The sequence below is a fragment of the Ciconia boyciana genome, chromosome 2, assembly GCF_034638445.1.
Source record: "Ciconia boyciana chromosome 2, ASM3463844v1, whole genome shotgun sequence".
NCBI lineage: Eukaryota > Metazoa > Chordata > Aves > Ciconiiformes > Ciconiidae > Ciconia > Ciconia boyciana.
The window spans coordinates 68,765,972-68,785,232 of NC_132935.1; the positions used below are offsets into that span (position 1 = coordinate 68,765,972).

Genomic DNA, 19,261 nt, shown 5'->3' on the forward strand with positions numbered 1-19,261 from the left:
TGCATGAGTCAACAATATATTTTATGACTAATAACAAGCTTACTGACATATTGTAGTGCATTAATATATAAATGACCCACTTTGAACTACCCTCTCCTGCATTCGGTCTCCTGCTGAAACTCTCATATAAATACATTTATACGAGCCTAAATACATGATCTCTCAGATTACTCCAGGCTCCAGAAAAATCCACCTTATTATTTTTGACACTAATGTACTTTAGAAGGAGCCATCACCCTTTAAACTGCTCTGAGTTACACACGCTTTCGATGTTTGTACCAAACCATTGCTGCAGAAAGCTGCACTGGGTGTTCATGTGAAAGAGACATCCTCCACCTGAAATCCTTCAGACTAGAGCGGTGCAGACAAGAGGACACCCTGCCCTTCTGAGGAGTTCTGGGATTTCTTCAGTGGCCTCACAGGCACATGGTCTTGGAAAAGAATTGTAGAGGAAAGCAACTAGATACTAAGGGCAGTGGCATAAGTGAGGCCAATCTCTTGTCTCACGTTGGTCTGGAAGACAGTTCTGACCGGGACCCCTCAGCGGGGGAAACGCAGCCCAACCACAAGAGACCTGAGGAGGAGCTGGGCTGCAGAAGGACCATTTTTTCTTCCAGGAATGGAAAAACGGGAGATTGTCAATCCAATTTAAATGCTGGAACAAAAAGATCTATATACAAAGACCAATCAGAGATGAGAAGAATGAAAAAGAAAATAATGCCTTCCATTTCCTTTTGGATGCAAACAGATCTTGTTCCTTCCAAATATACTCTACAATCTCCTTTCCAAATTTTGCTGGCAACTGGGACAGCTGCTGAGTAAGAACCAACATGTGGTTGAGGCACATGTAGCACTCAGATTTTTAACTTCTGCCTTTCCTTTCTTTGCTTGGACAGGTCACTTTGTCTCTCTAAGTGACCACTAAAAAACATCCTCTGAAATTTAGATGGCAACATCATTGTTGCTTTTCCATTATGTTTATTGTGTTCTTGGCTCATACAGGATTAATCTGGTTATTTAGACTAAGAATTCAATACCAGTACAAAATTTAGGACACTAAAATCTGCATGTTTGGGATTTATTTTTTTTTTTTGAGCAGGTACAAATAAAGATCACATTTTAATCCTGCTACTTTCAATGACAATCACACTGTGCATGTTTGCAGCACATTCACACACACAAACAAATGGTGAGGATAGGGAATTTTTTGTATGCTGATCTTACTACATTTCTTCTAATTCAAAAAACTTTATTTTTTGCTAACTAAAATTTGCTTTCATGTAAAACGTACAGCAGTCAAAAGTGAATGACAACTGTACAATTAGCAACATTTTGAGTAGCAGAAATTATTAGGGTTGCTTAGTTAGCATGTATAGGAACTGCTTGAATTTCTTATTCTTTCAAAGCAAAACATGCAAAGCCACATACATGCAGACATTACTACCAGAACACAGCTCTTGGACAAGATTCAAATCTTGCAGTTCTTGGTATCTGCTGCTACATATACAAGCATTTCCCTGGATCTGACATGAAGAGAAATGCTCAAACTCAATTGGCATTTAATTCCACTACAGGAAAGCAATAAGAAGAAGCTAACCATGCAGTCCACACCTAAATTCCACTGAAGTCAAGTACAAAGTATTTTCTTGAAATAGAAATGGAGCTAAGCATGTGTAACCTCTCTTGATGATATAAACCTTAACAGAGCTGAACTCCATGAAGAAATGTTTATGCTCAAATGTATTTTTAATTCAAAAGTAACACATTCTTTATTCTGATATGCAATTAAATATATTTACTTACACAGCAGAAAACTTTCACAGCCATTTCCTCATCAAACTGGCCAAGGATTATCCGAACGTCATTACCCTGCAGATTGAATAAAATATGTGGCAGTTAAATACAGTCACAGCCTTTCCAGAAACCATTTCAGCTGGCCATTCAAATTGTGTAGAGAGTTAGCACAGATTACAGCTGCAGACAGCAAAATTAATTCAGAACTATTCAATTTTCTATAAGTTCAAGAACTTGAAATACTGCAAGAGAGAGCAGCTGAGGTGTTTGAAGAGAATGATTAAGCAATAACACTGATAAGAATAAAACTGTAATGTTTATCTTGTCAAATATCACTATTCAATAACACTAAAGTATCAAATATTCTTTTGATCCCTTGCAATATTTCTTTTAAAATTTTGCATATTAAAACCAGCTGAAAATATATGCTTTTCACTGCTTACATGAACTAATGCTGTAAAGATGAGACTGGAGATTTGTAAGTGGGATAAAATGCCTTGATATTATGCCCACTTTAGTAATTTTTAAAGGTTTTACTCATACAACATCCCTACAGTCACTATAAAACATTGTCAATCTCTCCTCTCCTCCTGCCTCCCACCTCCACCCATTAAAAAAAAAAATTAAAAAAAAAATTAAAAAAAAATATCACACTTTAAGAATCTATGACTGAAGTCAAAAGAGATAATTTTACTTTCATACTTAGAAACATATTAAGAAAATATTCCTAAATTCAGGAGCATATGCAGGAAAATATTTCTTCAGGATCTGGGCTAGCTTTTTTCTCATGTGAAAAATTGCTGCTAACATCTATAAAACACAGAACAGATAGCTTTTTATGACTTAATATTACCTTTTATTTCACACAAAAGCTGAGTTCTCAGCAAAAGCTTGAGCAAATCTAATTTTTCACTTCTTTTATAAAACACTTGGTTACAATTACTAATAGCTCTTTCCCTCTCCAAGGAAAAAAGAAACAGATGATTCAGTGTGAATTCCAGTGGCAAAAACCATTTCAGTTTTAATTAAATCAATTTATCAAAGATTTTCAGTTTAGATAATTTCAATGTTTATTTCATGTTCAACAGAAAATATTATGATGGACAGTGCAAAAAGATACTAGAATGCTTCTGCAATAAAATGCATGAACGTAGTATCACTCTTAGCGAGGTTAAAGTTGGAAAGAACGTAATATGCTTTGCTTGTTCTGAACCTGTGCATTTTCACTAAGCCTGCTTCTCTTTATTTTTATATTTAGGCACAGATTGATAAAGTAATGTAAATCTTATTGAAGTGGATTAGATTCTTTTTAAACAAATCTAAGAAGGTCACATGAAACTAAACAAACAAATTACACACATTACAGCAATAGTATTACAGTTTTTGTAAGGACAATAAATAGACTCAGGAATTATGCAGAAAAAAATCCCCTCATCCATTATTTCTATTTTTCACATTTTAAAAATAATTTTGGTCACTCTTGGGACTCTGACTGAATTGCTTGACCTCTCTGAACATAAAAATGCATATTTAGTATTCAAAAAAAGACTAGCAAAGTTTGGTTAAAACATAAATGACACAGCACTCAATTATTAAACTTAAAATTGAATACATTGCGTTTCATTTTATAACATGATGAGAACTAATTTTTAAAAACCAGAACATGTGCAGCCTCATAGTTTTATAGCACCAGAGACTGTAGGCAGGGTGTAGAGAGTAACTTTATAGTGCGTGTGCAGCAACGCTGCCCCATTGGCTATGCAATGATCTTCAAACTGAAGGTGTGGTGCCTGTGGTATGTGGTACCATGCCTTAAGACATTAATTCCACCTGATTATCCCATAAACTAGAGTACATTTCCCACAGTCACTTTGGGTTTTACTGTAAAGCACTACAAGAACTGTATAGTTCATCCTATTTTTTTCCCCAGAAATATCCTATCCCATTTCAATAACATTATTGTCTGCAAGGATTGTCTTATACTAATGTCATTGTGCAATTAGTTTGGCAATAGCACTCAGACCTAAATATTGCACATTCAGACACATGAATATGTGGATCTACAATTCCTTTTGTCTACAGGCACGCAAGGAAACAGGCACTCAAGAAACTCATCTTGAAAATATTTTTCACACAAGGCATAGCAGAGCACCCATTCTAATACTGGCAGTCAATCCTATTTTCAAACATACTCTGCTCTTGTTCAGGCACCCAAGCAAATGGGTGTATGTGCTGATTTGTTTAGCTGCCAGCAGATCCCAGTTCTGAATATTTGACCATCTCAATATCTGACTAAGGGAAGCTGGATTTTCTGTCAGGCAGGAATCTCCACTTCCAGCATGAGATGAGTTTCCAATGCCCGAGCAGGAAATCTGCAAAGTATGAGAACCACATCCAAACCAAATTCTCAAGAATCCCTGATGCTCAACTAGAAAGTTTCATGGCCCAAGTTCAAAGATCAGCTATGGCTCTAGAACTTGACAATCCCTGACATTATATCATCCTTGGGATGTATGATCGAGCCAAGATGCAATACCGAAATGTTCGTTTGCCTAAATTAATGAGTTTCCATGTTAACACATAAATTACTGTTTTTGAAGCACTCAGTACAGTAAAGTGGACATTAACATGTCTGTATTCACTAAAAGATTTGGATGATATCCAACAACAAACTGACTGAAAAAGATCAAAAGAAATGTTCCATTACCACCTATTAAAGCATGTCATGAATCCTCCATTTAAAGTATTATGCCATTGAACACTAAAGCAAAAGAAAGTTGAATTCTGTTTTTTTTCCAAAGACTTAAAGGTTATAACCTTAATAATGTTCTTTTCCATGGTTTTTTATGTGCAATATGCTAGAAAAAGAAGGTTTGTCTGACAGAAATATGAATCCCCAGTTCTCCCCCACGTTTGTCCAGGTGTTAACCCTTTGAGGGGTGGGGAAAATCACAATCCACGTATGCTCAGTACTGGCCTGAGATGGATCCAAAAAGATAATGCTGAGAGTCAGTAAATGCAGTGACTGGAGGTAGGATCCAGTGAGAGAAAAAAGGGCACATGGGAAGGAGAGACAGGCCTGATAAGGAATGTTGGTAATGAGTACTTACACTTTTTAGGCAAAAATGGAGCAAACAGCTGAGGGGGGGTAGCAGTAGGCTTGAGACCAGTATTGAATAAGGAGCTTGGGACGGAGAATTAGGACTTTTTGAGAGTATGGCAAATAGGAAGCTTGACAAATAATTACAGTTAGGACAACTGCAATCTCAGAAAGTAAGCCCAGAAGAAAATGGAACAATAATCTAGACAAAGGTACTCAGAGAGATGAGAAATGAGAGAAGCAGAACATAGCATTGGGTAAGCAAGGAACTTCAGACTCGGATGAAGATCCAGAATGAGACAGGGATGTTGCTGGGTTAAGTGGAGAGTATGGGACCAAAGGGTCAAGCTGACAGTGAATATATGGCTGAATATCTTTTTCTTTGTCCAGCTTCATAAAGTTGCATCATGAAGAACATAATATATAGTTCTAGTTGGTCAGTCATGCATGGGAAATCATAAAAGATTCCTCCCATTTATAACCACATGGATATCAATGCAATGCTGTGAGATGCAGTGCCTGGGGTTTTATGGCTTGCAGTTAAAAAGAGTGGAAAATTCAGTGTGCAATCATGTAACCAAGGAATTGTATGCTAAAACACATGTAAGGAACTAATTTAGGAAAGTCTGTACAATAGCTTTTCCTCTTCCATGCATAACATTTTTACTCTGTGCAATGACGCACTCCTAAGTAAGCCTCTTTCTCTCCAACTCTGTTTTTTGCATCCCCCTCCACATTTTTCCTGAAGAATTGCATTCAAGATGGTAAATAAGCCTAGATCCATTTGATGCCAGGCTTGGGTCCGCTGGCTCTGTCCTGCACAAAAGACACTGAAGCTTCCAATTTCATGCAACTGGACATAGCTCAAATCCCTTGCAGAGATTTTATCTGGATGGATAGTGAAGTCTGCACTGAAGTTTATCAGAGCTGGGTTCATTCCATAGCTTGCGGGTCAGGGTATATGTCCACGTTATAGTCTCATGCAAAGAGATACATCAGACACTTACTGGGGAATAATTTTTTTCCCCCTTCAGTCACACTGTTAACTGACTATCAACCAGTATGATTTTCTGGCAAGGAGGTACTATTCCTTTAAATCAACCCTCATGGGACTGATACAAGTTAACACAGTGCTAACTCTCTTGTAGGGACCAAAGAAGTCACCCACTGGATCCCAGCAAGTGTCAAGTACTCTTTCTTTCTCAAAGAGTTGTAAATTGCTTGCATGGAGCTAAAGCGTATTTGACATAAGAGTTTTTAATTCATGGAACTAGGCAGGTGATCTATGAGATTATTAAAAACATCCCAGGGGGAAGGCAACTCCCAAAACTGCACTTATATAAAAAGACCAATGTTTAGACCATTTGCCAGATGGTGAGCTGTCATATTTACTCTTCTCAGAGATTAGAGTAGCAATATCAGCTTTTAAGCTTTGCCCCTCAGTAAGCAATACGTATGTTCCCATATGGACTAAAGTTCAAAGAAAAAAATGAGGAACAGTTACATTTACCCACAGTTGTGGTGGACTCTCCATAAAAACATATTTTATAAATGAAGACTATAGCACAGCCTCAAAAATTAATTACTCTCTTGCTCCCTTCTTTCTTTCTTATAGGTGAGGATATTATTCATCCACTAACTATAAAGTGTCTTTGGTACTACTGGCAGCTGAGTAGTATAAACGCTGAAGACAGTGAGGATCAAGACATCTAAGATGCTCCACCGAGGGATGAAGAACAACTTGTCTCCTCCCCTGCCATTTCTAACAGCCTCAGATATGAGGCACTCTTTAGCCCTTTCAGAGTTTGAGTGATGCACATTATGCCAGAATAGGCAGCTATTTCTTTTCGGCCTGCAGAGCTTCCCTTCTGTGATCAGATTTTAATCTGTCTCATTTCTAATGAATAACACCACAATGTTGTATTACACAGCTTTCCAGAGAAGGATTGCTACAATATCTGATCTGCCAGGAAAAGTCGATGTCTTGGCAGGCTCTTTATGAAATATCTAAATTGAACAGCTCAGATACTCTGTCATACTCTCTACCGTGTATCTGACAGTCAAGATGTTATCAATAAATCTACTCAAAGCTGGGTAACTTTGTCAATAGAGGTATCCACATGTTCTGCCTTCTAGATGCCTAGATGTCCAGTTGAAGAACTACAGATGAGCCTCTAACCTTAGCTATGGAATTACTGTTGGTGAGGGTGAACTAGAGGATGTCAGCTCCCACCATCATAACACACTGGCAAAACTTGCTGATGTCTGTGTTAGTGTGTGTGTCACTCACCTAGACTGAGGCTGCATCCCAACCTGTTCCTGGCCCACAATTTTAAAATTTCATTAACTTGACTGTTAGAATGAGAGATCGTGTTTGGTCAGCATTCAAAACACCTATTGTATTTGGGAAATCAGGTGGAAATAGTTTAATTGAATTGGAATTCATATATTGCAATTTTTTGTCCTATGTGCAAGATACAAGAAAGTTGGAAGCAGAAGTGTTATTGCTTATACAATTTGCCTGTGCATGCTTAGAATTTTTAAACATTTAAGTTGATGTACAAATGCATATCCTCCAACATCCCTTTCTCTGAACACAAAAATGAGTTTTAAAGATATCCTTAAGCCTAAATTTACTTTCCAACTGTGATTCAAAGAGGCTGGAGTCAATGTAGTAAAAGTTAAGTTGTTGCTGGGAAAAATATAGAACATACATTTCTGCAAATCATACCAGATATTTCTATTTTGTATTGCATAATCATTAATTTCATTAATTTAAACTATGTTTATGAAAAGGAAAGGTATTTTATGTCTATTTTAATCACAAGTACAGTAAACAGATACCAGTTTACCTATGTTAGGTTAACATCTTGAAGAAAGGAATGAACATTTTCAGAATTGGATAGCTAAGCTGTGCCTGACATACGTACCTAAGGACAAGTAACCCTACGCTCCTGTCAAGAATAAGCGACTGTCTAGATAATTGCTTATTTATTGTTGTAGTAATTTGTTTTGAAGAAGAAATCAAGAGTTAACTTTAATATATTGTTTGACAGAGTCTTCTGGTCTTCCCTATAAAACAAACAGTGTGTTGTTGACATACAGGAAGGCTAGAATCTCATTGCTTCTTCTAACCTTCAGCCTAACTATACATGCTTATATGCATTTTTTCTTGTTATTACATCATCCATCGGTTTAAATAGCTCTGCCTTCAGAATTGTTAGTTTTCTGATGCCAGGGGTTAAAGACCTTGTCAAAAGTGTGGACTTTACTGATAACACATACTGGAGTCTTTTCAATCCCAGATAGGAAATGCAAACTGGCTTAGACTGGACAGGCACAAATGGCTTCCTATAAACGTAATCTTTACCTATTTATACTTTAAACATTCAGGCTCACATCTCTAGACTGTGGGAATATAAAGCACACTTAGTTTACCATGCTTCAGACTTTTTCCAGCTAGCTTCAGTAGTGGCCTAGTCTCATACAGTTCGATAGCCTTGCTTTAATTTTAGTTTTTTAATACCATTCAGTTTATTAGGGTTTTTTAAACCTGTTTTACACATATTTAAGTTTCTGCAGGATTGTGGCTTTCATCATCTGTTATACATATTTGATGCCAGCAACGATTTGATCTTCACCGTTTAAAAGTACTTGCTGTTCAACCATTTCTTCATGTTCGTATGCAGTTTAAGATTCATATCTCCTATGTCTAGTTTATTGTTGGTTGCACTTCATGGTAATGCTAAAACATAGTTTTAATTTTATGAGATGCCAGGAACCTAATAAATCATTATAATAAGAGAAGGATGGTAAATTATTCTGCTCTCAAATTTATTTTTCCTTTTTTTTTTTTCCTGTGATTCATATGAAATAATGCAGATGATTATAAGCAAAGAATTCAATCTAAAATGTGTAATGAAGCTAATGGAAAGATGCTCAATGCTTTTGCTACATGATAGTTTACCTTAAAAGGGTTCTGGTTTCAAACCTCATGAGCTTTCACACGTATATCACTAAGACTGGTGCTTTAGGTACAAACATTAAACCAGCAACAACTTGCTTTACTTTGTGTCCTTATCAGGAACTACTACTACTACATATCACTATATGCATGGATATTCACTGACTTAAGCAGGACTAGGCACTCAAAATGCCATTTTTTAACTTTACTATGCAACGGAATGTAGTAGTATATCATTCTTATGCAAATTTTATTAGCCTTCTTCATAGGAAAAAAGATTTAAATCAAATGCCATGATGTAATCATCACTTTGTCTTTATTCCTCAAACAGCAGCACATACCTTAAGCTTCTTTACACTTGTGCAAGGATCATTGGAGAAACTCTCAGTATCTGAAATTTCAACGTCTTCACCATACAGGACTCGAGTCAGATCATTCCTCACCTGTCAGAAGTTGAGAAAAAAGGCAAACTAGTGAACTGAGACTCAGTGAGGAGGAAGCAGATGGACTATATTTATCACTATAATGCCAAGCAAAGATCTCAACGATGATATATGCACCCACATTTTTTTTTCCATTTTGCCTAAAATCTGATCAAGACAGTATTCTTTTACCACCATAATCTACTATCAATGTGTGTGCTACGTGAAGAGCTTTACTATGCGTGAAAAAAAGTTCACAGTGGGCTCCCACTTTACATCATGGGGATGGACATTCTTCTGTATTTCCAGTGCTGTTAAGACCAAAAGCTTTCTTGTAGCCAAAGTGGTGTTTGAGACTGTATAAAGGGAAAAGGCTCATCAAGTAAACTCTTACATGTTCTCAGTGCTGAGGGCTGATTTGAAACCACCATCAGCTGGTCCTAGCATGAATCAGCAGAGCTTAGCTTAGATCAGTTAGGGATTAGTAAAGCCTAATGAACTCCTCTGTGCCCTCCCCCTTTCTTAGAGCATGCATCTTGCTGAATGGGGCAGCAAGTGGTATGGTTTGCTTAAAGATAACACAAGCAACCATCTATCAACAGATTTTCTCACCTGTTTTTTTTACAGTGGCAAGACCCTGTCTTCTTTGAGCTGCCTAATAGCACAAAGAAGCCAGATAACACACAAAGCGATCTGGTTTACAGATTTAGGGTTTTTTTCCATATAACTACTTCAAGGTTTTCTGTCTTAATCGCTGCTGGTTTCCTCCAGCCACATGACTGCAAAAACAGAGTTTTACATTACTATTCCTAATAGATGAGCAAAAATAATTTTAGCTGGAGATAACATGGTTACAGACTGAAATGAAGAGAGCAGCACTCCAATTTTAATTTAATAAAATTATGATCACATTCATTGCTCTGATTGTCTTTTTTATTTGTTTGTTATATCAGAAATAGGAGAAGCAAATCACAGTGTAAAACAGGTATCTCAAATGCAAACAGAGAAAATACAATACATGGAAGAGAAATATATGTGATATTAAACAGGAAAATTTAGAAGTGTATAAATCATATGCAGATACTTTCCAATGACCCTCTCTATGCATTGTTGGAATTACACGTTTTAAATCTCCCTCCTAACTCTCCTTTTCCTTGACCTCCTTTGAGAGAGAAGCACAGTCTATTCAAAATAATCTGAAAATATTTGATATACAGTGACATGGCTAAGTAAAGAAGAGGAAGTGGTATCTGTCCTTCAGGAGTAGGAACTTTGTCATTGGAATTGAAATAACCATAAAATTTATATAATGAGAAGACATTTTATCCATGCAAAAATAAGACCCAGCTATTGCTAAATTTCCTGGGCTGAAAGTCTGTCACACTCATGCCTAAGTACACAGTAAAAGCAAGTGGATGCACTGAGATATGAAAGGTCACACTGAGACTTCTGAGTTCTGCTGGCAGCTTTGCTTTCAAGACAAACTCATCTCTTCAGTAATCCTTCAGCTTTTCTTTAATATATGTTTGTGAGTATCCTCCCAATCTATGCATGTTAGTGGTTCTGCTGGGTGTATTTAATGCTTTTATGTTTACCATGCAACCAAGTTATTTTTTTCCATATGCTGCTTAACTGTTAGATATTAGCACAGTTTTTGGTAAAAAAAGAGGAATATTAAAACTATCTTTGTGCTTTTGCAAATTTCTTCATGACAAAGCAGCATAATCTGGTTTCTGCAATGTAGAAATTGCATTAATTGATCCTCAAACAGCATTCCACCTTTTTGCTGGTCCCTTTAAGTCAGTTTTGCCAAGTTTCTTGGTTGACCAATGAAGTATTTCCCGAAGATCATTACTACACTGGCCGCCTTAATTACTTCTTTCATGGCGTCTGTTTCATCTTATCCATTTTAGCCATGCTTTAAAATTACTAAGACATATTTTTACATTATAACCTTTTACAATGATTAAAACAAGTGGACATATAGGTAATTTTTTAATTAAAAATTATTTTCTTTTACAGAACCAACAATCAGAATGGTCAGTCCACTAAGATTTGAGTTATATCCTTCATGCTTTTGTGATGTTATAATCCATTTTTAAGTGCATTGTGTGAAAATGTATTCACTGACAAAAAATGATCAGTAGTGACTCCTTTTTCTGCTAGTATACTCGTAAAATGAATGATTGATATTTTAGCTCCAGCAATGCCATTAACTGCTTCTTATGATACAAGTCTTTCTCGATACAAAGAGAAATTGCTTTTCTGAGACAAACCATCAGTGGTAATAAAAGAAAATAGACCTCTCTTGATCATAGTTTAGCTAATGTCCAAAATCCTTCTACGTAGTATAAAAGTTCACTAAAACTATCATATGTTACTTAGAAAAAGTAAAATTTTCCTTAGCTAACAGAACTGTACTTTCCAAAGGCATACAACTTGTCATATGCTTCTACCCCATACTGTCCTACCTTCTTCTGTAAAACAAGAAAATTTTTTAGTTGCAGGTTTGCTTTTCTGATATTTTCTTGATTTTTTTCTGGAGCCATTTCTATTCATTCTTTTAATCTCAGAGAGACTAGATTAACATTATTCAGCTGATCTGAGGAGAAAACAGCTGATTCACCAAATACAGTTTAGTCAAATTAGACCATTATTAACAAGGGAAAAATGATAAAAAATACACATTTAATACTATTAAAATAGACTAATACTCATAGATAGGCTTCAGTGGATGGCACAAGGCTGACATTTGATTAGACTTCAGACTGTCTACTGACTTGCTGTGACTCCTTCCCTTCAGAAATTGTTCATGAACTTTGCAATTGAGGTATTCAATTGCATATTATTTTTTTTCTGAGCAACACTTATTTAAATTCAGCCACTGAGAAATTTCTTTGACACCCCCTGCCCCATCTGCTAGAAGTCCACTACTCTGTGGCTTTCAGAGCTCTTAGACTTTTCTTTGAACTACTGATTAACCTCCCAAAAGACACATCTTATTAGATTTGGTTCCAGAGAAGTTAGAAACCTTTTCTCTTCACTGCCACAATCAGATATTGGATGCTTTTCAGATGCATCTGTTGTGGAGATTTTGCCAAAAGAAAGGTGTTTCTTTCCCATTATCACAACAAGATATTAGCAGCTTTATAAGAATTTACAAGGTCTATATTGTTTTTCTAGAAGACTTAATTTTTTTTCCCCTTTCAATGCTATGACCACTAGTCTGACAAATCTCATCTTGTGCCTGGTCTGGGGTATTTCCACTACATTTTCCAGTCTTTGATTCCTATTTCCATATTTTTTGTCACCATCCTCAGGTTCCTTTTTTTCTTTCTAAATATTCTAAATATCTCATAGAATTGAAACTTGTGTTTTTCTTCCTACAAAAGTTCTTTACTTCTTTCAAATAAATTTAACTACAGAATCTTCTGATTTGGATTTGGGTCCAACATCAGAATTCACAAAGCCTCACCTCCAGTTCTAGAGCTGCCAATTCCTGTAGCAAATGTTGCAATTTTGGATTAAATCTGTGAAACTCAGAATACAAAATGCTGCATGTTTTGTTTTAGCAGATGCTTGCAGTCCTGGAAAGCATATCACCAGCAGTACAACAGTTTTAGAGCTCAGTAGTAATTGTTTCATTCCACCAACTCTGAGTAAAGAAAATTGTAAAATACTATACTTCTGCTTCTTTATTGTGTAGAATAGGGTAATTTCAACTGGAGGAAACTGCTGTAGAAAGTTGTAACAGAACTGTATTAAGCTCTGGTGGGGATCTGCAGTTCCTAAGTAAATCTTGCACTGACTTTCAATAGAGAAGTAGTATAATTCCATGTGGTTTTAGTCCCTTGTTAACAAATTAATGAAGGTTGTAGCTCTATGTCTGTTTATATAAATTTTATGCACTTTAAAGACACCAACATTTCATTTTCCCAAAACAGGAATTACCAGACCTGATCAATAGACCTGGGAGGTTTCACAAACCACTGCTTAGAGACCCTAGTTCTTCACTCACAGAAAAAAGAGTGCTTTTACACTGCTCTGTGTACAAAGCTGGATGAAATCAGTATTTCACCATACTACATATCTAATAGATTTATGTGTGGTCAACTTCAAAAATTACTGGGGTGCAAATATGTTTACTCAGCAGCAAGCTCCAAAAAATGAAGGGTTTATATCATGTGTAAGGGATGCATTTGCAGGAAGAAAAGGATGGCCTTTGTGTTTGAGGCAATGGACAGGATACAAGACAACTGTCTTTTATCCCTCATTCTGCCAGAGCTGCTCTATGATACAGCTCATATGACCTAAATAAGATTTTAAAGTTTGCTACCAAGTCTGGCTGTATCTTTTTTCTGTGAAGTGGATGGCAGCAATACTTGCCTACCTCATAGCTGTTGTATCAAATTCAGTGATGTTTGAGAGGCAAACAACAAAGTCCCTGACCCTGCACCTGTGAAGGAAGAAATACAGGGTTTTTGAGGAGCCAAGAACTTGCATTGCCAAGGAAGAAATTAATTTCTTTAATCTCCAGCAAATTGAGAGAGTAGACAGAATGACTAAATGGGCTGTAAAAAAAAAAATTAGTCTAGACAGGACCAAATTACAACACTCTTGTGGTCTCTATCAGGAAGGACGGATTTAGGTTTAAGGAAAGGAAACGAATTTTGGGGAGCGGCACAGGGAAGCTTCTCCCTAAGGAAGGGGGATGTGAGTGCAATAACACAGCCCCGGGACCAGGGACCTCACCAGCCAGCGTCCCAGCGACGGGAGCCGGAGAGGGTCAAGGAAAACAGCCAGTTTCAGCCATGAGGGTAGACCTCCAGGCAAGTTCACGGCAATAAGGCAGGTCCAGGGTAAAGCTGGGAAGTCTATCCATGAGTCAGGGACAGGATCGGGTCTGGGGAGAATAACCAGGGTCAGACACAGTCCTGTGATTGCTGGGCAGGTCCGTACTGACAAGACAGGTCTGAAGACAAGCCAGGAAATGGGTCCAAACCAACAGGGTCCATGCCAGGCATGGCTGTGATGGAGAGAGAGAGACCAGCACTCCCACAGCATCACTGGGGCAGGGACTGATGGTGCTGGGCTGAGCTGAAACAGGGTCCTGGGTTGTGGGCAGGGGCAGCGGGGGAAGCCTTGGGGGGCCTGTCAGGGTCAGAAAGGGCTTTTGGTGCTCTCAGGACCCTGACACTGACTTTCGGTTGTTAGCATGTTTTTTACCTCCTATATGATCTGCGTATGATGATTCTCTGCGTACAAGATATAAATGATCCCCTACCTCACAAAGGTACAAAAGTTGCACACATAGTGATTTTGTATTAGGTGAAGAGATATTGCTCACTTCAGTGGGATTATTAGTGCGAGAACCTCCTCACCAATACTAAATAGCTAGCATCAATTTGACCACCACATTTAATTTTTATCAAGCCAATTTTATCCCTTTTTTTCCCAGGAAAATAGTAAAGAAAGGCAATATTCATGACGAATTGTCAATCTAATGATGATAGTTTGGATTCAGGGGTCTCTACTGATCGACAGTTCAAACTAGGTTTCAAATTATATGTTTAACGGCACAGTTCGCTTATTTAATCCTAACTCTGCCAGTTACAAAATAAATTTAATAATTTTTAGATTAATCATACTACTTTGCTTTTAACAGATATTTCCGATGACCTTTTGGTCACTAAAGCTGCATGTAAGTACTGCAAGCTAAATCCTTGTTGTTCAGGGCAGTCTAATCCTACCAGATGTTGATCATAAGAGACTCCTAATGAATGAGAACTGGTTAGACCAGATGGATTATACAGTCAGATTTTTTACTAAGATTTCCTGCTGCCGAGATTTATACTGTGTACTTCAAAGTGTTGTACTGTAGGAGTTTCAGTACAGAGATATAAACATGTGTACAAAACAAATGCATGAATTATAAGGAAAAAATGTTTCCTCATTGCATAGACAAAACGTAAATCATGAGTAATTGCAAAGGACAGATTACAATGTCTGGGATTAGTAAAGATAGAGAGATCTCACCATATATGAGCATTACAAGCAAACATAATTATCCCTATTTTCATTCCAATGAAACAAACACACCACTCACATTTAGAGGATTAGAAGCACTGAGTGAAACTTACTTTCAAGAAATACTGTATCTGGAGAAGAGAAATTGTGTAATAGTACATAGTGATACATGTCATTGCCCTTAGATATAGAGGAAAATTGAGGTATACTTTCACTGATATACACATCATTTGGGATTACAAAAATGAAAGAGGAAGTAGAACCTTATTTTGGGCAGAGAGACAACACAAACCAAAAGATAAAACATAGATAAACCAAAAGGAAACAGTAAAATATTATTTTAGGTATTAGGAAAGAGTCCCACTTAGAGGAAAATTAAAAACTTAAAAGTTTTATTGCATAAAGGAGAAATAAAATCAGAGATGCGTTGGATTTCCTTTTTTGTTCAATAGAAATCAGATTTTTTTAAAAAATCACATATTGTGTGTGGTTTTCAGGGTGAAAGGAAGGGAAGAAGGAACCCTGGAATATTTGGCTTTTACTTGGGAAAACTGTCAGTACAGGCTTTCAAGAAAAATATGGCTTTTTTCATTGAAGTAGGACTCTAGCACATGGATCTAACCTCGAAACAAATGTGGTCGATATAACTCTTGCCTGCAAGAAGTGCCTGAGTGTTTCAGACTGATTGTTTTGGACTAGAGTAATAATAATAATAATAATAATAACAATAACAGAACAAAAATAGGATATTGTATTGTTTTATTTTTTATATATCTTTCAGCTTATCTTATTTATCTACATCTTCCAGTTAAAAAAATGGTAATTTTCCTCCTTTCTGCCTGGAATGTCAACATGGTAAATATGACTTCACATAAAACCTACATATGCATGACTACAATAGAGATCATACCTATTTAAATATAAACCTTTATAAAGTCACATATAAAATGCTCTAATTTCCCCCAAAATTTCTAAAGTAGAAAAATTTCCTTCTCATGTTTTTTGGTCACAGAAGCTAAACGTAATAATGAACTCTGATGTTAAACCTAATAGTTGTGCGTAAAAAGAATTAATAGGAATTTAGGTTTCTTGTGGTAGGGGGGATGTTTATTAGGCATTTTTAAAGTGACTTACAAACAGTTCGAGTTAGAAGGTGATTGCTCTGCAACAAAAAGGTAACATCAATCCTTATGAAGAGGTGGATCTCTTGCTATCAGGTATTCAAAGATGCTGGTATATTACAGTGAAATGAAAATTTAGCTAGGAAAAAACCAGGGATCTGCACTATGACAATGTATGAACAGATTAAGTTTCACTTAATCTACAAGCATGTTAAGAACCTGCACAATAGGTTCAGCAGGACTTTGAGCAGTCCAAAGACACAGACTCTCTTCAATAACACTAAGACAAGTAAACACACAACGCAGTAGCACAGCAGGGAGGGAAAAAGTATGGTACGTTCCTTATAGGAAAAAATGTATAATACATTTCAAAGCCAGAAAGGATCCTAAAGATAGTAGGCAAGGATTGAAAGTTAATGATATATGCTAGAAGAAATAATAGCACTTCACATGAAGGTTTCAGGGGTGCTGATGAACAAAACTGAAGAAGAAAATATACACAAAATATACTTCTAGTTCCTTCAGTGTGAGATAGCCTCTACAAACCTGAAAGCAATGTGGTTCTGGTGGCTTCTAGATAAATAGGACAACCACTCTTCTACAAGTTTATCAGACTTGACTCTTAGAGATAGCAGAACAAAAGCAAAGGGTCTGGAGGCTGTAATATTATACAACAGTAATTTTCATGCCAGGTATTATGAAAGTCAATAGGGGCCATACTGAGGATAGATTATTTAATAATTTGTAAACCAATGCCAGAAGCACAAGTAATTAAGCAAGAAATTAGAAATGCTTGTTTATTAAAGCAAGTCAATGTAATAGGACTACTGAAAGTTGGTGCAAGCATTCAAGTAACTAGGAGTGCTGAAATACTGAACACTTTATCTTGGAGGGAATGTCGAGGCAGACAAATAAGGCACTCCATATTATTATGTGTGGAGTGTAATTAGAACACAGAATGCAAAATATAGAGTATATCTAGATCTTCTGACAAATAAAACTTCACAAGCTTTAGAGTATGTGTTTAGATAAAAAAATACTTAGAGAAATAAAAAATCTTTTACAAACTACTTAGAATACATAGTAAATCTGATTTTCATTGGCGAATTTGGTCTAGATTAGGAAATAAGAACAGAACATGATGGAAAGTCTCATGCAATCACAGAAAAAAGAATAAATCACAGCCTAGAAAACTATAATGAATTTCTTTTGAAGCACACACTATTACACCACCCTCAAAAACACTTCTGTAGTAGTTTTCATGTAGCAAATAGACTGTTTGATTACCGAACCAAAAATCAGGGACTCTACATCTAATTACATTATTACAGGTGGACAACGTATAGTACTCATTAGTAATTTTTACATACGCACACATTTCAAACACATTTATTACTCAGAAAGAGCCCATTTACTAAAGCAATTCTGGGCAGATTTCATTGAGAGGGATAATTCAAACAAAGCAACACGAAGGATAATTAAGTACTGTTTAAGAAAATGCTATCAGTGCCGAAAGAGCTATGATTTATAATTACAAAATGAAGCATCTTTATGTAAAATCCTCCTTGATTAAGCAGAATGAAAGCAACAGTAGCATTTACACATTTACGGTCTCTCCATCCATGATGGATGAAATATTTTTTATTCCAACGCTAACTAGGAAAGGTGTTACATGGATATTGCCAAAGTTAAGATAAATGGGCATTCTAAGGAATGAGTCATCTCATCCATAAATAGATGGCTAAAATAGGTGAGATGAATCGCACCCTGGAAGTGCTTCTCTCTTTTCTCCATTAACTGTAAATGGAGCTTAGATGACTCTCAGATATAGATAGCTACAGACAGCTGAACTGTAGCTGAATGCCAGGTCTCAAAATCTAACCCCATCTCAAAATGGTGTTCCAGGACCGGTAGCATCCACTGAAACTTAGAAACCCCAAAGATCCCTTACCTTCAAAAAATGTTCTTAGGACAAGGTCAGAGGAGTGGGCTACTTCCCTGCATCCTTTCTCAATCTGACCACCCAACTGCTGAGGGAGATCACACAGGTTCTTCTTCTACTTCTTGGCTGGTAGAGGAGGTTTGTACAAACCATGGGTTTTGTGAAAAGCTTGGAAGTCTTTATCTACCTGGGATTTTTTCTTTCAGAAAATCTGGGCCAAGTTTAAAGTTTTACCATGCACTCAGTTGCTGTACTGAAGCTGTAGTTATTTATTAATGGTTTAATTGCATCAGACTCAGGGCACTATGTCAACATTTATGAAAACCTCTGTATCCAGGAGTAAGTGTTGTTATCAACTGAAAACTATGAATACAAGCCTCAGTAGGAAACTAAAAAGAAAGAAACGTTTACCTAATATAAAAATTTGATGACATTTTGATGAAGGGGAGATTATAGAAAGCATACCTGCGAGAACACAAATGATATGAAATTATTACTATTTCAATAATCCTCCAAAATAGCAATCCACATTCCTCAGACTTCCTAAATGCGGAAAGGTCAGCAATATCAAGCTAAGATTTAATTCTATTCTATGCCTGAACTATGGGAATAGTTGTCCTCATTGCAATACATTGGGGTATTTGGGCTTTAGGCTTTTTAAGAGTGGAGGGACAGGTTTGCTTAAAATTTGAGAACAGTTTAATAAAGCGTTTCATTAACTTACTTTTCACTTGGCAATGCAGTGCTCCAAACAGTTTTGTTTAGATGAACTTTGTAAAAAAATCCCTGTGGTTTAAACTCTATAATTTTTCTTCCAGGTGAAAAAGGGAAAACAGACACCTCTTCAGGGATATAAGATCACCACATGATAATGTTGCAATAAATGATAAT

The 19,261-nt window shown here is 36.5% G+C and overlaps 1 protein-coding gene across 1 annotated transcript in view; it reads right to left on the minus strand.

Moving 5' to 3' along the window:
* GABBR2 (gamma-aminobutyric acid type B receptor subunit 2) overlaps positions 1-19,261 on the minus strand; it is a 491,815-nt gene that overhangs the window by 250,024 nt on the left and 222,530 nt on the right. The window contains exons 4-5 of the mRNA XM_072851328.1: positions 9,200-9,301; positions 1,804-1,869 (exon numbers count right to left, since the gene is read on the minus strand). Of these exons, the coding sequence (XP_072707429.1) occupies positions 1,804-1,869; positions 9,200-9,301 (168 nt within the window). The remainder of the gene's footprint in view (positions 1-1,803; positions 1,870-9,199; positions 9,302-19,261) is intronic.